The sequence below is a fragment of the Monodelphis domestica genome, chromosome 7 (genome assembly GCF_027887165.1).
Source record: "Monodelphis domestica isolate mMonDom1 chromosome 7, mMonDom1.pri, whole genome shotgun sequence".
Classification (NCBI taxonomy): Eukaryota; Metazoa; Chordata; class Mammalia; order Didelphimorphia; family Didelphidae; genus Monodelphis; species Monodelphis domestica.
In genome coordinates, this window is record NC_077233.1 from 165,006,661 (window position 1) to 165,033,769 (window position 27,109).

At 36.3% G+C, this 27,109-nt stretch overlaps 1 protein-coding gene across 1 annotated transcript in view; it reads right to left on the reverse strand.

Annotated features, from left to right (window-relative positions):
- LOC103101858 (uncharacterized) overlaps window positions 1–27,109 on the reverse strand; it is a 177,107-nt gene that overhangs the window by 43,299 nt on the left and 106,699 nt on the right. The window contains exons 10-11 of the mRNA XM_007498925.3: window positions 19,805–19,994; window positions 370–497 (exon numbers count right to left, since the gene is read on the reverse strand). Of these exons, the coding sequence (XP_007498987.2) occupies window positions 370–497; window positions 19,805–19,994 (318 nt within the window). The remainder of the gene's footprint in view (window positions 1–369; window positions 498–19,804; window positions 19,995–27,109) is intronic.

Below are 27,109 nucleotides of genomic sequence, written 5' to 3' on the forward strand. Positions count from 1 at the left end.
AATTAGCTGGAGGAGGAAATAGCAAACCACTTCACAACCTTTGCCAAGAAAATCCCAAATGAGATCATGGAGATTCAGACATAACTGAAACAAATGACAATAAAATATGCAAAGCACTAAGATAAACATTAATAATATAAAATTTATATATAAATATAAAATATAAAAATTTAACAATCTCTCCCCTCAAATAGCTTATAGTCTATAGGTGGAGGTGGAGGGGAGGGGGAACAACTAGAATATATGCAGAAAAAAAGAAACACCATTGGCTGAATTTGGTGGGTTAATTTGGGAGTGAGCAGTTTTGACTCACAACATTCTAATTTGGTCCAGGGAAATTAGTTCAGATGCTCAAACCGTAAATGGTACCTGATTTTTCTCAAGTAGGTGCTAATTTCCAGCAGGCTTACATCTGTTACCCCGGAGCAGGAACTAAGAACCAAGCAGTCCAGATTCTGGCATTTCGTCACAATGAGGTGGACAATTTGATCCTTCACCTACAAAAGGGAAGGCAAACAAAGGTTTCTTTTCAGACGCTAGACCTTCCCCATGAGGAACATGTGCCAACACAACAACATTCCTCATTCAGGGGAATGTTGGAAAGTGAGAGTACTAGAAAAGGAATTTGTTGAGATACTTGATATAAGAAATTTGCATATCAGGATTGATCTAAACTCATTACATGCAAGCCAGGAATAGATAGCCTCTTTTTTTTTTCAATTTAAAATTTTCAATTTTAAATATAAAAGTTTTTCCATGGTTGCATGATTCATACTGTCTCCCTCCCTTCTGCAATTCCACTGGCTTAGACATATATTTGGATAGCCTTTTAATAAAGCAAGGCATGACAGAGATCTTCAAAGGGTAGTGATATCAAAAATTAGCTGGCTGTAAGAGCCAATATGGATCTTGCATAATTTAAGAGAGTGATAATCTGCAAATAGCCCTTAAGTGGCCTGCATTATTTTTTAACCTTTAATTTGTGTTAGAATTGATACTAGTATTGGTTCTAAGGCAGAAGAGCAATAAAGCTAAGCAATGGGGATTAAGTGACTTCTCCAGGGTCACACAGCTCAGAAGTATCTGAGGCTAGATTTAAACAGAGGAACTCTTGACTCCAAGCCTGGCACTCTATATACTGAATACTTTAGCTCCTCTTGCTTGCATTATTTTTTAAATAGAGGTGCCAAAAAAAATCAAGGCTTACCTAATCACAAATTTGTCCAACTGAGGAGAGTAATCTTTAAAATTGCATCCTTAATTAGAACTGATTTCTGAATTTACTTTCCCCATCCTAGTTTTGCAAATGCCTGAAAGGAATGTAGCAAGAAACTTTGTGTTGTTTTCATTATAATAGCATTTGAGGGAGTATTTAATACTCTTTTCATAGTAAAGTTACATTAATTTCCCTATTGTCTTGCTACTCTGCATCATCAACACAAACAAAAGCATTTATTAAGCACCTATGAGTATGTCATGCTTCCTTAAGTCCTATGTAGACTGGTAGAGGAGAGTATGTTAAAGTACAATGCTGTCACTAATCCGTACATAAGAATCCCTGCTGACAGCATATTAACTTAGTTTTCAATTTTAAAGTGGTCTATATTTCACTGATTTTTATTTACTTAGTTAAATATTTCCCAATTACTTTACAATGTGTTTGACATCACTGATGGAGTGGCTATGGAGTCTGAAATTATGGCCTTGAATGATGGCTCTGCCCCTTAATACCTATATGGCCTTCGAAGACTTGTATCACATCATTGGAAATAGAGGTACATAGCTAGAAAAGATTTGAAAGGTCCACTGAACCTAACCTCCTCATCTTTACATATGGGAAACTGAGGCACAGAAAGGTTAAGTGATGAGCTAAATGTCACTCAGCTAGTAAAAACCTGAGTATTTGAACTCAATTCTTCCTTTCTCTAAATCTAATACCTAATTTAAAAATGCGAAGATTTCACTAGATGATGTTGCTAAGACCTTACTTCAGCTCTAAACTCACTGTTTTGATCCAATTCTTTTACTTCTCAGGCTTTCAATATAATAGCATCTTAGAGACCTTATCCTTCTACTTAAATACAAGCAAATATAAAAACATAGATTTAGAAATGAAAAAAAAACCTTTTATGGTCATCTGTTCCAAACCCTTTGTTTTACAGATGAGAAAAGTGAGACCCAAAGATGTAAAGGAATTTGCCCAGGATCACTGAGCTAATAGCTTGGAGATCTGGGATTTAAATTAGGTCTTCTGATTACAGATCCAATATTCTTTCCACTATACTATACTTCCTCCCTAGCAGAGATCATCACCATTTAATTGATTTGTAATTTCACCCATATGGATATTCCTTATTAATATGTATCACCATCCTGGGACAACCAAATCTCAGATATGGTAAAGTTCTATGTTTAGAATCTGAAGGGATCTCCCAGATTATCTATGTTGGTACATAAGCTGCAGTGATGCTCATGGTAGCTTTTCTACTTATTTCATCATGAAATATATAAATGGAGATGATCATGCATCAACAAAATGAAGCCAACAATTTTTGAAGCATTAAGGGATTATTTTATAAGTTGTCTTAAGTAGTTGAAAACACTCAAAGAATGGGAAAAAAATCATGGATGATATTAATGCTTCCCCAATAGCAACTGAGAGAACATTAATAACTAATGATATATAAACTAGCTTTCTCCTCTTTATAAAATATGAGACTAACCTGCATCCATAATGAGTGATTCGTCAATGAAAGCATAGGAAGGAGAAAAGCAGGCTTTTGAAAAAATACAAGTTTTCATGAGTAGCAACCTCTACTTAACTAGCTTAGCAAAACCAACAAACACATCAACAGAGTCAATATATCCACCTTTCTATACCCACAATCTCCTTTCACTGTAAAGAAGGAAGGAAACATATTTTCTCAATTCTTCTCCAGGGAAGAGCTTGGTCATTATAATTATGTACCATTTAGATTTTTTCCTATATTTTCCTTTTACATTGTTATAATCATTATCCATGATTTCATCTGAATGGCTACTCCTTTTAATGATATGATTCATCATCATGGGACTATAGAATCTCAGAAATCATAGGGTCATACATTTAGAGCTGTAAGGAATACTGGAGATTATTTAAGCTAATACCCTTTCCTCAAAACACACACACACACAATCTCATTTTGTTCATTTCTTATTTGTGTTTTTCTATATAGCATTCTTACAGAATCCTTTCAAAGGGACAAGAAGGAAGGGGAATAAGCATTTATTAATGCTAACTATGAGCCAAGCACTTGGGGGGAAGCTTTAAAAATATTTCATTTGATACAACAATCTTATGAGGAACGTGCTATTATTAACCCCAGTTTTCAGTGGAGGAAACTGAGGTATAAACAGGTTAAGTGACTTGTCTAGAGACACACTACATCTAAACTCAGGTCTTCCTGACTTTAGATCTAGTGTTATAGCTGCCTCTAAAACCACTAATAATCTTCTTTTAATATATCCAAAGGTCTCAGTATAGCATATTTCCACAGTGCAGCTGGCCCAGGTTTTCTTCCCAACTTTATCTTCCTAAGTGGTTATTCAATAGTACAACAAAGAATGGGGTGTTAAGGTCCAAACCTGGTTGTTTCTGTTGCTCATGAATAATGTGAATTATTACAGAGACAATACAAGATTTGTACAACTTTACATCAGTTGTTTCCTAATAGCTTGATCAAGAAATAAAATTTGAGTTGATAATTTCCTTGAGTTTACTGTCAAGATTTCTTTAGACTTTATTTTACTTCTGTTTTAAAACCAATATCACTCAACCTTCCACATAGCAATCAAGTGTTTTTTGGTCAAGACAGTTTCCGAGCTCTTTTGGCTTCTTAATCATGGTGTCTGTTTAACATTAGTTCAGTTTTCAGAGGAAATGATTAAAAGTTTCTTTTTTTTCACATTTTTTACAACAGGGGCTTTTTTGAAAGGGTACAGTTAGAGCTGACATAATTGATTTAACCTTCCAATTTGATATTAATTTTGACCTTTCCTTCTACTATTTGATGATCTGACTGCATATAGTTGATTATATAACTCATATATTAGCCAATTTTATTTTGGGGTGATGTTTAGTACCTACTACATTCAGCAAATTCTGGCTGCCTCCTAAAAAAATACATAATACTAGAGATTTTGGTACAGTTGAAAATTAAGAGACAGGGTAGCACAATGTCTTGGAGTTAGAATAAAAAAATATGGGACTGAATATCAAGAAAGGTGCTTACTAGTTCAGTTACCCTAGAACAGTCACTTCATCTTTCTCTTCTGTTAAAAGAGGATAATGCCTATAGTAATTTCCTCACAAGATTTTTGGGAGATTCAGATGAGAAAATATATGTAAATCTCTTTTAAGACTTTAAGGAAATAAAAGTGGCTATTATTACTTTAAGCAACATTTGTTTCAGAATTTCCCTGTCCTCTCATCCTATTCAATAGATGCCATGGTAGCCTTTCTGCTGATCTCATTATAATCCCTCAAAGAAGAAATCAAGTCTTCCTTGGAGAAGGGTGGGAGGAGAAGCAGCTAGAGATGTCTATTTTGTCTCCCTACAAGCCATAAAATGGCACCCCCATTCTCCATGTTATTGTTTGTTAAACACAGGTCTACTTTCTCTTTATAAAATCTTTATGAGAAGGAACTGCAGAGAGGCTTTTGCAAAAACTACAAATCATTATGTAGATATCAAGCCATACTTTGTAATTAGTTCAGCAAAAACCAGCTGACACATCAACAAAATGTGACTACATCACTAATGCATACCCATAGTTATCTTCCATTTCAAAGAAAAGAGTTAACATACAATTTCTCAACTCTTTTCAGGGAATACACTTGGTTAACTCTCATCATTCCTAATAGTTATGTTTATAAAGACACCAGGGACATTGAATTAGTGAATGCTAAACCATTGTTCTTTTAGAAAATATAAGGTTAGGTTCCTGTGAGCCTCCGGCCACAATATTTATTTTAGCACTTTCTGGAGCAACCTCTTGTAAAGATTGGCAGATTTCCTTTTCCTTTTTATGAATGTGTACCATGTTGTTGATTCATTAACATTGAACTTACAGCTAACAACCAACCCTGTAACTCATGCCTGAATGAAGCATATCGAACACATATTTTTCTCTGTCAGGCACGTCATAGCCTTCTTGCACATGGAACACTTGATAGCAATTTAGCACTGTGCTTGGGGCCATTTAAACAATGAAATCACCAACAAAAAAAGCACAAAAATGTGAAAAACATGCCACTAGACTGTCCAATGAAAAGGATGAGAACTAAAACAAGAAGACAGAGCTGGGAACATGCACATTGGACAGTTCATATTTTTCCATCACCCTGGATATGTCTACAAATGACTGCCAGAACACTACAACTATTGATTTTGAGGTTACAGATAAATTTTAGTAAGTAGGCCAATTCACAAGTACAAATCTGTAGTGAGGATCATCTGTAGTCAGATTCTTTTTGTTGTTGTTCTTTCAGTTTATATTGGTTGTAAACATTATGTAAGTTGTTTTCCTGGTTCTGCTTATTTCACAATGAATTAATTCATATAAGTCTTCTCATGCTTGCCTGGATTCTTCATATCTTTGAGTTTTTATAGCACAATAATAGATTTTTTTAAAATCCCTTATCTTCTGTATGAGAACTACAGAAGAAAAAGAGCTAGGTAATTGGGGTTAAGTGATTTGCCCAGGATCACACAGCTAGGACATAACTAAGACCAAATTTGAACCCAGGACTTTCCATCTCTGACTTGGCTTTCTTTCCAATGAGGTACCTAGCTACTCCATAATAGTAGATTCTTTAGCAAGAATATAGTTAGACTCTACAGAAATAAGACATGGGTCTGATAAATTTTAATGAAGTAAGGATGGGTCAGGAAAGACCCAGTGCATGGGGGGGAAATGGAATGTTTTAGGTAAACAGGAGGAGTATTGAATTAGATCTCTTTCATGATTTTACTTGGAATTTATCTTTTAAAATATCTACATATCTACTAAAATCAACTAAAATAAGAATCTCACTCTCAGTCCCCATTCAATCATAGATTTAGACTTGATGTTAGGATGTTAGGAAACTAAAGCTAAGTAGCTTTCTCAAGATCACACATAATGAGTAGCTAGGTTGGGAGTCTCATCTAGGTCCTCTAACTCCAAAGCCAATATTCTTTCCATTACACCACACTGTCTTCATTGAAAAAGCTTAAAAATAAGCCAGTGAAGAATGTAAGGATGGACTACTAAATTAGGAGTTGGAAGAAGTTGGAAGCTTTATCAATACAGGACTTTAGTCAAGATCCCTCAGAGATTTTAACACATGAACAGTAGCATTTTGAATGGCTCATTAGGATTATCATGGAAAGACTTTAAAGCTACATTCAATAGTTTTCATCAAATCACAGAAATTAGTGAGGAAAACTATTTAATGGAATAGATGTCACTTATGCCTCATCATAATTGGAAAAGATCCTGTCAGGAAAAACTGAAAGCAAAAGGAAAAGAAGAGAGCAGAAGATGAAATGGGTAGACAGTGTCATGGAAACAATGAATAAAAGCTTGCATAGGCTTTGGAAGAGAGTGGAGGATAGAAGAGCCTGGTGCTAAGGTCAATGGGATCATGGAGAGTCAGATTGAAGGACCAAACAACTACCAAATCATTTGTTAAAACCAAGTTAATTTCAGTGGGCTTATGTCCCAGTATGGAGAGAACACCAGCATGAATCTACAAAATGCCCTTTATGCCTTGGGATCATAAAAATAAGAATACAAAATAAAAATATTTGAGAAATTTCCCATTTTGTCTGTTTAAACCAAAGGAGGGAAACATGAATTACATGGCAATGATATTTATAAAACGAGCCTTCAACAACACATCCTCTAGACAGCTCAGTGAATTTTCCAAATACTGTGAAAGTGGGAACAAAAAGAGTAAAGGAAGGGAATCACCCTATTTAATATAGCCATAGCCTGATAGCTCAGCAGCCAATTAAAAGATTTTTGACACCACACTTTACAAATCCCTAAGATATCATAACTAACAGGAAGCTGTCAAAAGATATCTATGCTTACTCCAAAGAGTAAGGGGTGAGAGAGAGCACCCCTTTATGCATGCTGGGATCAGCCTCAACCCTCTGATTAGAATACTGATTCAACATACCACAAAGGGGCCTTTCAATAGCTATGAGATTGCCCTATAGTAGTGCCTTATTTTTGGAGGCAACTAGATGGTACAATGAATAAAGCACTAGGCTAGGAGTCAGGAAGATTTGAGTTCAAATCCAGTCTCAGACATTTACTAACTGTATGATCCTAGGCAAATCACTTAATCCCTATTTTCCTCAGTTCCTCATATTCACTGAGAAGAAAATGGCAAGCCACTCCATTATCTTTGCAAAGAAACCCCCAAGGACAAAGTCCACAGGGCCATATAGAACCTAACATGACTAAACAACAACAGTACCCTATTTACCATTAAAAATGAGATATTCTGACCAATGCTATGTTATACAATTCTTCTAAATTCCTGTGGATTACAAGCAAAGGCATCCAGAATTACAGGGAAACAGAATCATTGGTGTTGGGCTGCTTGTTGTTTGAATAAAAAGAGATCAAGGGTTAAGATAGATTTCTTTTCAGAAGTTTGAATCTGTGAAAGATTTCCCCAAACATATCTAATTACAGCATCAAGTGAGCTGAGAGCAGACTGTCAGACTTTAATGGAGAATTCCTCTCAGGAAAGCTACATTTTGATTAAAGAAAGCCAAAAGAACTTTTCTTCTTTCATTACTTCCCTCTGCACTGTGGATAGAAAAAGAGTAGCTCAGAGCCCGGGGGAAGTTAGTGAAACAGAAAATCAAGTTTATTAAAAATATTAATTCAGCTGTAGACGTCAGAGAGCCCTTTCAGTTTGCTGTCTGCCCACAGAGTGAAAACATTACAATCAATCAATGTAACAAAAGTCATAAGCATCCTATCATGAGACTATGTTATCAGGCAGAAGACTTTACCATACCAAATTTTACACTGAAATACAAAGTAACCTTGTTCTGATAAACTAGACTAGTTGAGGAAGCAGGAGAGTGGAGTTCTAAAGACCTAACCCTGATTTAACAAGCACCTGCTGTACACCAAGTGCTGTGGCAGGCACTGGAGGCGTAAATACAGACAATATAAAAATCTCTTTACTCAAGGAAACTACTTGCAAGTTCTTAAATTACTTCTCTGGACTTTGGATTCTTCACCTATAAAATGAAGGTCCTATTAGTAAGTGATCTCCAAGACCTTTTGCCCCTTTTCAGTACAAATAGGAATATAACTAGGTCCCAGAAAGTGTGAATAATGAACGTCATAAAGCAGGCACATTATTTGAATTTGCACTATGTTAAGTCATAATTATAGGTAATATATGGTAATTGGTTCCAGCCCAATGTAAATGTGCAATGGTTCTTAAAAGTAAGCTTTTTGTCTATTTATTAATGTAGCATAATAGGAAAGGATAAGAAACATGGATTTCTTATGTTTTGCATAATAATACATGCATAACCCAGATAGATTTGTTTGTCAACTCCAGGAGTGAAGAGGGAAGAGGGGAGGGAGTCAACATGAATCATGTAACTTTGGAAAACTTATGTGTAGATTTGTTATTGGAATAAAATAAAGATAAAATTAAAAAATAACCAAAAAAACCCCCCATGTATTTCTGATTCAAGTTTATTACAAAAGTAATACAGTAGGATCAACTGGGTAACATAATGGATAGAGTTCCAGGCCTGGAATCAGGAGGATATGGGTTCAAATATGACCAGACATTTCTTATCTGTGTGACCCTGGTCAAGTCACTTAACCCCACTGCCTAGCCCTTGCTGCTCTTCTGTCTTGGAACTGATACTAAGTCAGAAAGTAAGGATGAGAGCAAAATAAAGCAAAAAATAAAAAAAGGTTTTAAAAATTAATATCCAACTTCCGGGTAAACATGGCTACAATCTAGAAGCAACACACTTCCTCTCCCCGGCACTGAACGAAATAGACTACATCAAAGGAGCATAAAAATCACCTTTGGAGGAACAGAAGGACTCCCCAGTACCCCACAGAAACGAAGGTATGTGGGGTTTGAACATTTCCACACTATAATAAGAAGGAGGAAAGCTTGCACATAAACGTGAACTGAACTGCCCTTCCGCCCCCTCCCCCACCAAACCAGAGTGAGCTACCGGAGCGCTCACTGGGACAGCGAATGAGTGGGGAAAGTCTCTGTCTGGGGGGGGGGGCACTCCAGGGTCCTTGGGATCTGGGGACTGCCAGGAAACAACGTCTCAGGGCGGTTTCAGGGGAGAATCCTGCGCTGAGCACAGGGGGCCCACGGAGTTGTACTCGGGGAGGTTGCACTGAGCACCTGGGTAGAGCTAAACACCAGGGGCGGACTACGTGCTGATTATCTGGGCGGAGCTGAACACCGGGTGGTTGGGCTGTGATTAGGGGCCCCACGCTCTAAGAAACCTCAGAGGCTGGGAAGAACTAGTCTGAGGCAACCTAAATTCACAGAAAACCCGCCCATATCACCCAGACACCAGACCAAAAAGGAAAGGGGAATAAAACCACCAAAGGGATGGCTCACATGGCTCAAAATCAAGCCTCCAGGAAGAAAGGGAAAAAGGTGACTATTGAAAACTTTTATGGTGGGAGTACCCAAGGGAAAGAAAAGAATGAGGATGAAATCCAAAAAAAATCAGAACATGCCTTCCAAAATGGAAACTATCAACAAGCTCTGGAAGTTCTCAAACTGGAGCTTACCCAAAAGATGGAAACCTTCTGGAAAGAAAAATGGGAGAAAGAGATCAGAAGTGATAGATAAGACTGCACAATTGGAGAAAGAGCTGGAAGCATCCAATAGAAGGGCAGACAAAGATGAAAAGCAAAACCAGTCCCTAACGATAAGAATTAAGCAACTCAAAGAAAGTGAGATCATAAAACAGCAAGAATCAATAAAGCAAAGCCAAAAACTTAATGAATTAGATGAAAACATAAAATATTTCACTGAAAAGGTCACAGACTTGGAAAACAGAGGAAGAAGAGACAACCTCCGAATTATTGGTGTCCCCAAAAAAAAAGAGATAAACAATAACCTCGATCTTATTCTACAGGAGATTATAGAAGAAAATTGCCCACATGTTCTGGAGTAAGAGGACAAAATAGAAATAGAAAGGGTTCATAGAACACCCTCTATACTAAATCCCCAAAAGACAACCCCCAGGAATGTAATTGCCAAATTCAAGAGCTTCCAAGAAAAGAAGAAAATCCTACAAGAAGCCAAGAAGAGGAGTTTCAGATATAGGGGGGCTCCCATAAGGATCACACATGACTTAGTGGCTTACACACTAGGAGACCGCAAAGCATGGAACACGATATTTAGAAAGACAAGAGAGCTGGGTCTCCAACCAAGAATCAACTACCCAGCAAAACTGACTATATACTTCCAGGGGAAAGTATGGGCATTCAACAAAATAGAAGATTTCCAAGCATTTGCTAAGAAAAGACCAGAACTTACTGGAAAATTTGATATCCAATCACAGAAAGCAAGAGGAACATGAAAAGGTAAATATGAAAGAAAGGGAAAAGGAGATAAATCTTATCTTTTTCTTTAAGTCAAACTCTCTTCTATAAGGACTACATTTACATCAAATTATATATATTAATATGTGGGGAAAATGTTTTGTGTAACTCTCAAAAATTGTATGCATCATAAGAGTAGTGAGAAGAAACATGCATAGGGAAAGATTGGGGCATTAAGAAGATTTGGGGGAAGTGGGGGCAAAGAAAGGAAAAGGGAGGTGGGAACCGTCGATAACACTAAGATTTACTTCAAGAAATAGGGGGGGGGACTTAATAGAATAATCTTTCCCATATAAAGATACACATGGGAAGGGGAGGGGAAGAACTCTCATATGAGAAGGAGAGGAAGAGAGCATGAAGTGGAATTACTTAAACCTTACTCTCAGTGAAATCAAATCTGAGAGGGAAGAACATCTAGATCCAGTGGGATCCTGAATTTTATCTTATCCAACAGGGCAAGAAAGAAAGGAAAATTAAGGAGGGGGAGGGGGTAAGAGTATAAAAAGTGAGGGAAAGAGAGGGGGGAGGGGAAGGGAGCATAAAAATGGAGGGGCTAGAAAGGGAAGCATCTCAAGGGAGGGGACTAGGAGGACTAACCTAAAATAAATCACTGATTCAAAAGGATATAGCTAAAGAAGAAAGGTCAGAACTAGGGGAAGATATCAAAATGCCAGCGAATCCACAAGTGACAATCATAACCTTGAACTTGAATGGGATGAACTCACCCATAAAACGTAGACAAATAGCAGATTGGATTAGAACCCAAAACCCTACCATTTGTTGTCTTCAAGAAACACATATGAGGCGGGTTGATACTCGCAAGGTTAGAATTAAAGGTTGGAGTAAGACCTTTTGGGCCTCAACTGATAGAAAGAAGGCAGGAGTAGCAATCATGATATCTGACAAAGTCAAAGCAAAAATAGACCTGATCAAAAGGGATAGGGAAGGTAAATATATTCTGTTAAAAGGGAGTATAGACAATGAGGAAATATCACTAATCAACATGTATGCACCAAATGGTATAGCATCCAAATTTTTAATGGAGAAACTAGGAGAATTGAAGGATGAAATAGACAGTAAAACCATATTAGTGGGAGACTTGAACCAACCACTATCAAATTTAGATAAATCAAACCAAAAAATAAACAAGAAAGAGGTAAAAGAAGTGAATGAAATCTTAGAAAAATTAGAGTTAATAGACATATGGAGAAAAATAAATAGGGATAAAAAGGAATACACCTCAGCACCACATGGCACATTCACAAAAATAGATCAAACACTAGGTTACAGAACCATGGCACTCAAATGCAGAAAAGCAGAAATAATAAATGCAGCCTTTTCAGATCACAAGGCAATAAAAATATTGATCAGTAAGGGTACATGGAGAGCCAAATCAAAAATTAATTGGAAATTAAATAATATGATACTCCAAAATCGGTTAGTTAGAGAAGAAATCATAGAAACAATTAATAATTTCATTGAGGAAAATGACAACGGCGAGACATCCTTTCAAACCGTATGGGATGCAGCCAAGGCAATACTTAGAGAAAAATTCATATCCCTGAGTGCATATATTAACAAATCAGGGAGGACAGAGATCAAGGAATTGGAAATGCAAATCAAAAAACTTGAGAATGAACAAATTAAAAACCTCCAGAAGAAAACCAAACTAGAGATCCGAAAAATTAAGGGAGAAGTTAATAAAATCGAAAGTGATAGAACTATTGAGCTAATAAACAAGACTGGAAGCTGGTACTTTGAAAAAACAGACAAAATAGACAAAGTACTGGTCAATCTAATTTAAAAAAGGAAAGAAGAAAGGCAAATTAACAGCATCAAGGATGAAAAGGGGGCCTCACCTCCAACAAAGAGGAAATTAAGGCAATCATTAAAAACTACTTTGCCCAACTACATGGCAATAAATATACCAACCTAGGTGATATGGATGAATATTTACAAAAATATAAATTGCCTAGACTAACAGAAGAAGAAGTAGATTTCTTAAATAATCCCATATCAGAAACAGAAATACAACAGGCCATCAAATAACTTCCTAAGAAAAAATCCCCAGGGCCTGATGGATTCACCAGTGAATTCTATCAAACATTCAAAGAACAGCTAACTCCATACTATACAAGCTATTTGACATAATAAGCAAAGAGGGAGTTCTACCAAACTCCTTTTATGACACAAACATGGTACTGATTCCAAAACCAGGCAGGCCAAAAACAGAGAAAGAAAATTATAGACCAATCTCCCTAATGAATATAGATGCAAAAATCTTAAATAGGATACTAGCAAAAAGACTCCAGCAAGTGATCAGAAGGGTCATCCACCATGATCAAGTAGGATTTATACCAGGGATGCAGGGCTGGTTCAATATTAGGAAAACCATCCACATAATTGACCATATCAACAAGCAAACCATCAAAAATCACATGATTATTTCAATAGATGCAGGAAAAGCCTTTGATAAAATACAACACCCATTCCTATTAAAAACACTAGAAAGCATAGGAATAGAAGGGTCATTCCTAAAAATAATAAACAGTATATATCTAAAACCATCAACTAATATCATCTGCAATGGGGATAAACTAAATCCATTCCCATTAATATCAGAAGTGAAGCAAGGATGCCCATTATCACCTCTATTAGTTGACATTGTACTAGAAACACTAGCAGTAGCAATTAGAGAAGAAAAAGAAATTGAAGGCATCAAAATAGGCAAGGAGGAGACCAAGTTATCACTCGTTGCAGATGACATGATGGTCTACTTAAAGAATCCTAGAGATTCAACCAAAAAGCTAATCGAAATAATCAACAACTTTAGCAAAGTTGCAGGATACAAAATAAACCCACATAAGTCATCAGCATTTCTATATAATTCCAACACAGCTCAGCAGCAAGAACTAGAAAGAGAAATCCCATTCAAAATCACCTTAGACAAAATAAAATACTTAGGAATCTATCTCTCGAGACAAACACAGGAACGATATGAACATAACTACAAAACACTCTCCACACAACTAAAACTAGACTTGAACAATTGGAAAAACATTAACTGCTCATGGGTAGGACGAGCCAATATAATAAAAATGACCATCCTACCCAAACTCATCTATCTATTTAGTGCCATACCCATGGAACTTCCAAAATTTTTTTTTTACTGATTTAGAAAAAACCATAACAAAGTTCATTTGGAAGAACAAAGGATCATGAATATCCAGGGAAATAATGAAAAAAAATACAAAGGAAGGGGGCCTTGCAGTCCCAGATCTCAGACTCTATTATAAAGCAGCAGTCATAAGCACATGAAAAAGTGCTCTACATCTCTTATAATCAGAGAGATGCAAATCAAAACAACTCTGAGGTATCACCTCACACCTAGCAGATTGGCTAACATGACAGCTATGGAAAGTAATGAATGCTGGAGGGCATGTAGCAAAGTAGGGACATTAATTCATTGCTGGTAGAGTTGTGAATTGATCCAACCATTCTGGAGGGCAATTTGGAACTATGCCCAAAGGGTGATAAAAGACTGTCTGCCCTGTGATCCAGCTATAGCACTGCTGGGTTTGTACCCCAAAGAGATAATAAGGAAAAAGACATGTACAAGAATATTCATAGCTGCACTCTTTGTGGTGGCCAAAAATTGGAAAACAAGGGGATGCCCATCAATTGGGGAATGGCTGAACAAATTGTGGTATATGTTGGTGATGGAATACTATTGTGCTAAAAGGAATAATAAAGTGGAGGAATTCCATGGAGACTGGAACAACCTCCAGGAAGTGATGCAGAGTGAGAGGAGCAGAACCAGGAGAACATTGTACACAGAGACTGACACATTGTGGTACAAGAGAACATAATGGACTTCTCCAGTAATGGGTTTACAATGTCCCTGAACAACCTGCAGCGATCTACGAGGAAAAAAAAAACAAAACTATCCTCAAGCAGAGGACAAACTGAAGGAGTAAAAACACCGAGGAAAAGAAACTGCTTGACTACAGAGGTTGAGGGGACATGATCGAGGAGAGATGCTAAATGAGCACCCTAATGCAAATACCAACAACAAGGAAATGGGTTCAGAGCAAGGACACATGTGATACCCAGACGAATCGCATGTGGGCTAGGGAAGGAGTGGAGGGGGGTTTGGGGGGAAGGAAAAGAAAATGATCTGTTTCCAATGAACAATGTAAGAAAATGACCAAATAAAATAATGTCAAAAGAAAAAGAAAGAAAGAAAGCCTCATTCATATTTAAGCAAGTTTGTATGTTCACATTCTCACACAATGAACCAAGTGTAATTGCATGACCTGGAGTATTATCAAAAATTTAAAAATGCTTTAAATGTGATATTGTTTTTACAATCTTCTCAACAGCTGGGCTAAAACAACTTGACAAATTAGTCTGCAAAAACAACTTTTGTAATCTGTGTTTTCTTGCTTAACTGCCAATGACTAGAAGTCATTGAGAGAGATAGCCTCTCAGAGGTCAAAGATTTTGAAATTAACATTGTTTTTTATTTAAAATTCTTTCCTGTATTACCTTCCAATTAAATCCAGGTTGAGATTTTTCCCCCTTCCTAAGAAATATAAGTTCTAGAATACACATTTTTCTAAAATAAGCCTATTTTAGCCACATAAAAATTTGTTAGTGTACTAATTTCATTTTATTATTTTCTTCAAAGCTGGAGGATAATTTAGTTGCTATGTCCTCATTTACCTGGACCTCCTCTTTGGTAATCTTAACATTAGGTAACTGAACTCAATTTTTAAAAAACCAACCAATGCTAGAGAAAAAATTTCTTCACTATTCACTTCATTTCCATTTTCTTTCACTAACTTAAATAAACCTCAAACCTTCATTTGAATGGCTGTTCTAAGATGAATGAATTTTTTAATGCAGTCCTCTATATAGCTAAAAGATGCTCCATGTATATCTTTGTGACAATTCTATTCCTTGTAGTTGTTTGCAAACCACAAAAAACTAAAGCAATTTCTTTTTTTTTTAATTTCACCTACATGTTTGATAATATTCTGTATGTTGTTTCAGGCACTCCAACATTTTGCCCTATTTAGAGTTATTATGACCATATTCATGTTGTTCAATTACATCAAATTTCTGTTCCAATGTAATAGCAAGCCTCTTTTTATTTACCCTTGCAATGCATTCATCTGAAGCAGTGTTGGCAAACCTATGGCACATGTGCCAAAGATGGCACACAGAGCAGTCTCGGTAGGTATGTGCTCCCCCCCCAAACCCAGAGTTCCTTACTAGAAAGGCAGAGGGACTTGGGTGGAGCTGTTCCCCTCCCCTTCTCCATTTCTTCTAATGACATTTTTTTTCTCACATCCCCTGCCCCTCTATCCAACAGCCTAATAGGAACACATAGGAAGTAAAGTGAGCACATGGTCTCTAAAAGGTTCACCATCATTGATCTGAAGAATTCTTCTTTTTGCCTACTTTTTAAAACCTCCTTAACAAAAGATTTACACGACTATTAGTAATATGGAACTCAGCAACTTATCACTTCTACCTATGATGACAGGAAACTACAGATTTACAATGTGATAACATGTCAAAAACTTCAACCAATGCACAGGACAGTTGGATTCTGGCTCACCTTAAATTTATATTAAATAGTATTTCACCTTATTCTAACACATATTAATCACAACCAAGCAATTAATTCTCAGCAAAGAATGATACAATTTCTTTTACCCAGGAGGAGTTCATTATCTTAACCTTTCTGGAGTTTAGTAAAAAAATAAAGAGGATGTAGTAACTAATCACTGAGACCCTTTGTACCTTTTCAATATTCTATGGGGTTTTGGTGGGGGAAATGGGGAGTCACTTTCAATTTTATTGATGTTTTTATTTTTACATTACATACATTTGTAAATTACTCTCACTTTGTGAGATATTTTGTAACAAAGTTAAACAGTTAATTAAAAATAATAATCATGACCTTATCTGAAAATGCATGCAAAACTCTTAATGTTTAAAAAATTAATTGAAATCTATTTTCTCTCCCTTCAGACCCTACTAGCACCCCACCAAAAAGAAAAGAAAACATTTCTTACAAGAAAATGCAAAAACAAAATTTTCCAATGCCTATACAAGGAAATGTGATTTATTCTACATCCCAAATCCATCACTTTTTCTGAAATAAATAGCATGTTTTCATCATAAAATCCCTAGAATCATGAATGGTCATTGTATTTCTCCAATGTTATATCTTCTATGCTTCACAGGTACAAGCATTTCCTCTACTCCTATAAATCATGTCCCATCTTTTCCTACTGCTGCTATATAATTCTTCTCCATAAATCCTCTATGTAATGTCTAAACAAAGCATGGAAGGTGTTTATTTAATCTATTTAATATTTTATTAAGGCCACTAAGACATCCAGATTGTCCATCCTAAAAACTTCTTGTCACTTCACAGTAACGACCCTTAAGGCATCATGGTCAACAGAAAACAGCAGGACATTATCTTAGTATAATCCCAGCATGGAAGGTGGAGAAAAAAGGATCACTGCTATTATTTATAACTTGCTTAATGAATGGCCCAATCCCTTTTCCAGTGATACATTTCTGGACAATATTTTACACCATTTAGTATTAAAAATCATTGATTTAGAACTGAAAATGTCCTTAGATGAGTATCACCTAGGATAGAGCCCTGATCTTACAGAGGAGAAAAATGAAATGCAGGGAGATTAAGTGGCTTTCCCAAAGACAACTGGGCCTGGAGTAAGGTAGCCCTGAATTCAAATTCATCTTCAGATGTTTGTAAAATATATGACTGTGGGCAAGTCACAACCTCTTTCTTGCCTTAGTTTTCTCAATTATAAAATAATACCTACCTCCTGGGGTTGTTGTGAGGATCAAATGAGATAATATTTGCAAAAGCATTTACCACAGTGCCTGACACATGGTAGGCACTATATAAGTGATTAATTCCTTCCCCTTTTGTGGGACCACGATGTCCCAACAGGTAGAGTCAGGATTTGAATCCAGCCTCTCTGATTCCAAATCCAATACCTTCTATGGTACCATACTGCCTCCTACATTATATGTAGGTTATTGTTTATTATGTACTATGGCCCATGTGTGAGTAGCCACTGTGCATTTTTCCACAACCAGCTGGGTTACCTGCAATTTGTATTCTTCTAGAACTGCAGGACTCCATAATTTGCAGCCATAGAGCACCCTTGGAATAATAATAGTGTTTAAGAAAGATGAGCAATAGCTCATTTTGCTATTTGCAGTAGCAAAAGCTAACAGCGGCTTTAGAAATCATTGAAAACACTGTACAATTTCCCAAGTGTAGTTTGAGCAGGCTCTCTTCCTCCTCTTCAATTTAGGGTTCATTCCACTATCTACTTATATTACCTAAGACATGTAGGCTGAGAGATTTACTCAGTGGGTAGTAGGAAGCCAGATGGCACAATAGTTAGAGTGCTGGACTTTGAGGCAGGAAGATCTGGGTATAAATCCTGCTGCAGACACTTACTAGCTCTGTGACCTTGGACAAGTCATTTAACTTCTTTCAGCTTCAGGTTTCTTATCTATAAAATGGGAATGATAATAACACCTACCTCACTGTGTTGTTGTGAGGATCAAATGAAAAAATATTCATAAAATGCAATGCAAATGCAAGTTGTTATTGTCATGATCTGGGGAATATGTGTTCTTTTAATTTTTCACATTATGAATTTTACAAAGTCAAAAAACATTTAAGCAACTTCCTACAAAAGGGACAAAAAAGAGGGCTGCATATGAACCTGTAAATCTCTACTATATATATATCTACATTTGTATATATGTATATACCTATATATAACAGTGTGCTTATATGTGTACAAATATACATATGGATATATGTGTTTACATATATAAAATATGTTACAATTCTAACACTATTCTGCTTCTCTATTTCTTTCTGAACTTCCTTGTTTTTTTTTTATTTTTAAATTTACATTGTTTAATTTTTTATTGATATTCCTTTCTTTTCCTCTTTATTTTTGAACAACTACCTTTAGTTCTACCAACTGAGTTCCCCAGCCAAAAAAAAAAAAAAAGGCTCGGTTATAATGAATAAGTATCATTACATAAAGATGTATATCTCATTCTGCAACTCTAGACCATCACCTCTATGGCAAGTGGTGGGAAACATAATACATAATCAGTCTCCTAGATTTGTGACTGGTCAGGCAATATACTTTTCAATTTACTTGGTTTTTCCTTTATGTATGGCTATGGTCAATCTCTTTGGAGAGGTAAGTGATCTCACTGAGGTCTTCCTCAAAGCTTACCCCAGTGTCATGTCTTGGAAAGAAGATAACCCTACCCTCTGGAAAGCCAAGCCAATAGACTCTAGTGGGTTCTATCCAGCTGGAAGGGCTTCCAATAGAGTCCCAGGCTTGGCATTCTAAGGACCAGCCAAGTTAAGTGTAGAGATGCTTATCTCTGGCAGGTTGGGTCCTATATGATGAATCCTTTTACTGCTACAAAGAGATAAAAATGCAAATGACCCTCCATACTATGTGGTCTCTTTCTTCTTCTTCCATAGTAATGATAAGAAAGAGGATAAAGAATTCTAAAGATCTATGCTCTATGGTTAATAAAAATCAACTTGTCCTCATTTTATCAACACATTTACTCATCCTATTTAGGAGAAAAGGCCTGTTTGCACATTCAGAAGGTAAATTCTCATTTTGACTACACTAAATAGTTGCAAAGGTTGCTTTATATGTGAAGTCATTAATAAAATCACTACAAATGAAGAAGGAAGCCTAACTGCTGGTTTGTTCCTATCCCTTACCCCCTAATGGATTTGCTACATTTTTTGAAGAATTCACTTCAATTCTTCAGCATTCAAGTGCTTTACCTAATGAAACTAGAAATCTAGCTGTCACAATTTTCAAAACTCCTGGAGTACATGGAAATAAAAGTTTATATATAAAACAGCTACACAAATATCCATCATGTTTTACATGAGCACATTTTTACCCCCTTAAAATTATGCATCACGTACTTCTGTGTCCATTGGGGAAATTTAAGAGGATTATATATTAGGATATCTTTTATGATCCTGAAAAGAAAAAGAGAGAACTCCATGTTAAAAAACACTTACCATTTCAAGACCTGCCACATTAAGAGCAGTTACTTTTCTTAAGTTGCCCAGTATCTTGGCAAAGGAAGCTTCAGTGATCTTGGGAACTCTACCAATGTTCAAGGTCCGCAGATGGGGGCAGGACAGTGCCAAACAGCTCACACACCTGGCTGTGAGAGCATGACAACCAAACACTTCTAGTTTATTGAGGCTGCAGGGGGGGAAAGGTACAAGCGTTACTTAAAAGCCTAATATAGGTGGAGCATTTGACTTAAAGTTACTGTGCATAATAATTTCCATTTTTTTCTTTGGGGAAAGTCACTGTTCTAGCAACATTTTAAAGAAGTAAATAAACTTGGATAATGTGAGATGCAATCACAAATAAGTCAGCAGGTGAATAAAACCCGCAAGCACAAAAGCTCTCCAAGTTTAATCTATGTTAATTTTACTGTACTAGAACTGGAAACATCTAAAGGTAATGGCAGCTTATAGTAAAAGTGACACCAGAATAGTCTACACTACATGATAGCTACCTAATAGCCAGAGCTCAAACAGCACTGCCCCTCAGTCTTATATTTTACTCCAAATTAATGGGGCACACAAGAATGTAGCCCCTGAGGATTACCTCCAGAATGAATAAAGCTGAAGCAGTTTAAAAGCATTCGTGCTTTTGAACATCAGGTTACCCACACTGTATGAACTGATGTGCAGAAGAGATTATGCTTCAGATGGTTCTAGCAATTTCATGCAGTTTTAAAGTGTTCTCTTAATTTAAAGTTCAACACAAAATGTGGTGATTAGGAAGGAAGTAGATAATCACTTGTCTTCTTGCTAATGGCTATCTGGAAAGGTTCCAGAGTCCCTGGCTAGTCTGGAGGGAATGAAAAAAAACTTCCTTAAGTCCCCTCTTTGTATTGATTTCCAGGCCAATTCCTTAGACTACAGAAGTACTTGCCTTTCACTTTGGGAGCAGCTCTTCCCCTCCCTTGTCTCTGATTCTGATTTCTTGTGTTACTAATCTAGAATCCCAGAATCTCAGTGCTAAAAGGAACCTCAAAGAAAATCTAAATCACCTCCTTGTGGGAAGGATGGAGAGAGATTAAAGAAAAGGAGTTTTCCAGCGCCAGCAGTCAGGATCAGAAAGGATTAAAAGAAAAGATTTGCCTATGTAAATTTGGCCATAATAAGCCTTCTACTTTATTTTGGCTTGTTAATACTTCCCTCTTAATTATCTACTAAAATTTCTAAAATTCTGCTCTTTTCTCTGTGAGTTTCTTCAGTTGTATTAGGGTTTTTGTTCTTCACTCAGAACAAAATGAGAAGAAGGAAATTTAGGAACTTAAAAGGTCAGATGGGAAAGGAAGGCAGTGCAAGCAGATGGGGAATCATCTGAGTCCCTCTGGAATGTGAACCTATTAAGTAATAAGAAAATCTTTATGGAAAGTGGGATGGGATGAAAAACAACATGGCTTCTCAAACCTGCAGGAGCCACAAGACATCTTTGTACCCTTGGAAACTCCATTAGTTAAAGGAAATTATTCATCAAGAGTTCCCTCTACTGGTAAAGAGAGTCAGAGTATCAATTGGAGTTTTGGGGGGTTTTGAGTTTTTTTAGTTGTCTGGGACTTTTCATGAAGAGACAAGGCCTGTGGGTGTGGAATGTTGCATGCATGTGCTATCATTGTTACAGGAAAGGTGCTAAACAGGATTTTAGAGCTGGAAGGAAATTTAGAGCTCAAATCTAATCTGCTTATTTTACAAATAAGGAAACTGAGACCCAAAGAGTTCTTGTGGTGAACTGCCCAAGATCACAAAACTGTTAAGTTTCTGAGGCAGGATTTGGTTTTCTTACTCAAAACTTAAGACTCTACCCACTACACCACTGTTTTTATTACTTTAATCTTTGTTACAAAGTAAGTCTCAATATGTCAGTAAAGGGTAAAACTAGAATTAAATATGATAGAATTATCAAAGAAACTTTCAATTTTTTCTTAAAAAGTTTAAATTTGAAAAAAATAATAATAAATAGACTAGGGATTAGCTTCAAATCCTATTCCCCTTTCCCACCTAGAACACTTTTTTAAAAGCAACTCAAGTCAAAGAGACCTCTCTTGATATTTGGTAAGCAAAATGGTTCCATGATTTTCCCTCAAAATTTGCAATAGTGCCACCTAACATTTCTTTCTGCTGCTCCCCATATCACAAGGCCTTAAAACACAAACATCTGTCAGAAAACAATTACATTCAAAGTTCCCCTAGGACTTGGCCCCTCTACTTGACATTGTCACACACTTTGGGAAGAATAAATTTTTAAAACTGAATCATCTGAGCAAGTTAGGTAGTTGTAGAAAAACATTAAAGAGAGATTGAGAAACTAAGGTCCTCAGAAGCAACATGTCACCCAGCAGGGGCCATAGGAAGGACAAAATATAATATACAAAAATCCAGTCTCTCCTATACCGCATTCATTTTTCATGCCATGGCTTCCAATTCCATACTTATCCAGTTCTGCCTCGGGTCTCACTGAGATTACTAAAAGACCTGAATCTTTTTCAGAGGGGTCAAATGTCTCCAAGCTGAAATTAATTGTAGTAAGCCAAATCCCTAACAAAACCCACTTGCAGTGGGAAGCTAAATTTTTAATGATAAAAAACTGAATAAACATGTTGTGTGGTGGTTTCAAAATGAGAGTCCCATTCCAATTACAGCATTTCCCTAGACAAGTACAACATCTTGAATTTCTTCTCTCCATTCCCAAGAGATTTCCAGCTTTTCGTGGACAAGCATTGAAAGCCACTTAATTAGAGAGGTTGAAATTTCTTGTGAACCACAGGTGATAATGGCAATTCCAGCTGAGTCAAGTAGACATAAGGAGGAAAGCACCTTAACTCTAGACAGAGATACCTTGGCATCAAAGTTTTCCCACAGGGGGGAATTGAGAATATCTTGTTCTTAAGAAAACCATTTGATCTCTTTTTGTCAACACACAACTGATGAATTTGTGATACCTTTAAACATCTTTAAAAGTACAAAAATATGATCAATTTCTCCCTTAGAAAAAAAAATTTCCCTCAAGTTCATCAGCCCATTTGATAGAAGCAGATAGGCTAATCACAAAAAGAAAAAAAAGTGTGTATAATTGCTTTTTAAGAAAAGAAATGATGACTATAAGCAATCCCAAGAGTTCAATCTTCATTCCTTTGGAAACTGTTGAAAGGCACAACATGGAACATTTAAAGCTTTCTTAGCCATGTAAGAAAATCACAACAGAAGTACCCCCCACATCAAGATACACCATAGAACTACAATCCAATAGGTGATCAATGTTGCTTTTTAATGAACTAGATACACTATGAACCTATGTATGAACAGTATGGAACAATGCCATCAAATTATCACAACACTCCAAATCACTGAGTAAAACAGATGACCCTATATACCAATCTTTTCTCTTTTCCCACAGGAAGAATAAGATCTCCATAATAAATCCTGAATAGTTGCTGCTGGCAATGTTCTTGGTAAACAGCTATACATTTTCCAAATGATTCTTTGGAATAGTTCTCTTGGTAAACCATTTTGACATTTAACCTCATATATTTTAACTCCATATAACTATCAGGGTTTCTGGATAGGTACATATGTCTGTATTAACCTTCACCACAAAGTGTTTAATAGCCCCAACTCATCACAACATAGCCAAAAGGCATAAAACCTATCACAGAAAGTTCCATGTATAGAAAGGATAGCTGAGGTCATCTTGTCCAAATTGCTGTCTAGCTACATTTACCCTTTCCTGCTCTTGGGTGTCTGATTCTCTGAACCCAAGAACTATACATTAATTTATTTCATTGAGTTTCACCTAATTAGATTAAGTGCACCATTCTGTTCTGCCCAAAACGTTTTGGATCCTATCATCTAGCATGTTAGCTGTCCTTCCCGGATTATCTTTTGATAAACTTGATCATTTTATGGAAGGTGTTAGTAAAAATACCTGCCCAACAGCATAGGGCCAAGAACATTACTAGGGCCCTTCATTACAGATTTCCCTCTAAGATGATACAAACCTACTGATTATCATTTCTGAATATACCTAATGGCTACTACCAACCCATAACTCCCATTAGGAAACATTTCATATCTAAGGTGAGGTTTGAAGGAAACAAGGAATTCAAAATCATAGAGGCAAGGAAAGAATGCATTTCAGTCACAGTGAACAGCCAATGCAAGCAAAGGCTTGGGGATGGAAGATTGAGCTTTGAAAGGAAAAGATAAAAGTCCAGCATGGGTGGAACAATGCATGTGTAATAACACTAGAAAATTAAGTTGGAGTCAGGTGGTAAAATGGAGTGAATGGGGGAAGAGAGGAAGAAACAAATTATTAAGTTTCTACTATAGGCAAAGAATTGTGCTAAGTGATTTACAAATATTATCTCATTGATCCTAACAACTCCATTTTACACCTGAGGAAACATATAGATAGTGCTCAAGTGACTCACTCAAGGTAGCACAGTTAAGTGTTTGAGGCTGGATTTGAACTCAGTTCTTCATGACTCGTAAGTTTCATACTCTATCCACTGACTACCCTAGAGAATACCTGACTACCCTAGAGAATAGAGAACATTTTGCTCAACATTATTATTCATTTTGAAAAACAAGACATCAAATAGGGAGAAATATCATTAGCCAATATTTTCACTCTATAATGCAAGGCATAAAGCATTAAGTTCAAGTTTTTCATAGTGAAGTCATCCTTCTTAGATTGCATTATTCTGATTGAATGAGCATGAAGCGTCCTAAATAAGATCAATCATCATTCCAAAGACCTAGAAAAATTAAGTTGAAGGCTTGTTGTCCAGAAGAAGCTATGTGATTGGATAGACAGCCTATAGAACTTATCCATCAGTACAAATGACTTGTACAAACATTACTTATGGAAAATGAGCTGGGTCCAGAATTGGAGGAAAAGAGAGGACTGGACCACCTTCAGGAAACATTCTGGCTTTTACTAATCCCAAATATCTTACTGAAAGAAGAACTAAACCTTTCAAATATTCGTGTTTTTTTTTTCCATTGCTGATACAGGTCTAGGAAATGCTATGACAGTCTCCAATGAATTAAATTTTCAGGTTGTAAAAGACAGAAAATTGGCTGAAGACTTCAAGCATAACAGCATGTTGAACAAAGTACTTCTCGATTATACTGATAGTCATTACCACAATCTGACCTTGGTCAGTGGAATTTTATCCAACAGATGCTCAGCTAGGTTGAGGTATAAAGTATAAGGTTATAGGTTCAAGTCTCAGTTCTTCAATTTAATATCTCTGTAACTCTAGGCAAATTACCTAAATGCTACTGTCCTCATTTAGAAAATGATGAAGTTGAGTCAGATGATTTCTAAAGTACCTTTCAACTCTAATTCTATGAAGGGAATATGATTTTATCAGTGTAACTCACAGTATGGAAATGCCCTTCATCAACACTTATCAAAACTATCTGTGAATTTTTGGATAAATCCTATAAAGTGGCTGGATACCTTGAGAGTTTAAATGACTTATCTTTCTGAGACTATCAATTCTGGTGCCCTGGATAAACACTACAGAATGTGCTTCATACAAGCAGCACTGGTGGCTTCAACTTCTAAAGATAAATCAATTGGATGATAAGACCTTAGGAGGAAATTTCATTCCTTGGGTCACAGCTCTGTATGGAGAGTGATTCCAAAACACTAAAAGCCCACTACTAGAAATGCTGCTGTCTTCTAATAGAAAAGGGTAGAGACATATCAGGACATGTGGCCTATTGGGGCCATAAGAAAGTACCATCTGACAACTTGCTATTTTAACTAGCAATTGATAATTAGGTACTAAGTTCATTTGTTTCTACCTGCTGGCTGAATGCAAGTATGGTTATACGCCCTCTAAATCCCAGTACCACGGAGCAATGCTTTAGTTGCTTGACCCTGTTACAACTTCATGCCCAGGTTCCCATAGCAAGTAAAAGTCAAGAGCAATATTTGAACTAAGATCTTTCTGCCCCAAAGCCTAGAAGTTAATTTAATATATAACATTCCCTCTATATCATACACAGAAGGGAAAAAAAACTGCAAACAAACAATATGATATGTGTGAATGTTGTAAACTCTCCGAGGGAGGTACTATTTGTTATATCTCTTTGTATCCCCAGGAACTAGCACATTACCTTGCATATCATAGATTTTTGAGAAAAAATAATTAAGGGAATGAACACAAAATTTAAAATTAAAAAAAAAAAACAACAGACATTATTTCAGATACAGACTTTCTTGGTGGCACTATAACAGACTGATTAATTTCCCAAAGGAAAAAAAATGTAATTACAAGTTCAGAATTCTTCTTGTTTCCATAATTTATATTTTGGTTACTATGTTCATATAATATCTATCTAAGATCTACTTGGTAGGAAATAGGAAGACATCACTATTGTTCATTGCCCTGAAAGAAAGCTCTTAGAAAAGCCATTTGATGACAACATGGTATGCCTGGTCCCAACTCCTGAATAATAATAATAATAATAATAATAATAATAATAAAAGTGGTCTTCGAACAAACTATAGGCAGTGGCCAGCAGGATCTCTGATCAAATGATATTGCTACAATTTCCAGCTAATGCTTTCCTTGCTATTTTGAGTACAGCAGGTGGTATTCTACAAAAGCTGATTAATGCTGGGATTTAAATTGCTGAAAATTGAAGCAAAGTGCCCCATGCTGGCAATTTGTTAATCAAAAATTGCTGCTTCTCTCCCAGTGCAAGCTTCAGCCCATCTTATAAAAGCCATGCATATTTCTTCCTAGATGCAATGACATATATTCTCCTCTCAATGAGATTGTATGTTATTTCCTCAACATTAATGAGAATTTCATGGGTTCATCAAAAGGCTAAATCTCTATAATTGCATTGAATTAACTTCCAAAGTAGAAAGAAAAGATTTGGTCTCATAATTAGAGCTTCTCATTCTATTTGATTCATAGAACTATGCTGGCCTTGACCTCTGTAAATGATGTCATCTAAAAGAGGCATTACATTTCTTTAGAATTCTATTTCAAAAAAAGATGCTATAAACTCTTAGCAGAGTGATGCATTTTCTTCATTAACATTTGAAGGTATTGATATGCAACAATTAATATAACTTAACCACCCCAAATTTATGTAAAATAACAAACATCAGGATCTCCTTTGGGCAGGTCCAGAACAGATGCTACCAAGACTAGTAACATATCTACTATTTCCAGGGACTACCAGTTCATTCATTCATTCATGCTATTCTTCCCCTCCTGCCACTCAAGATTA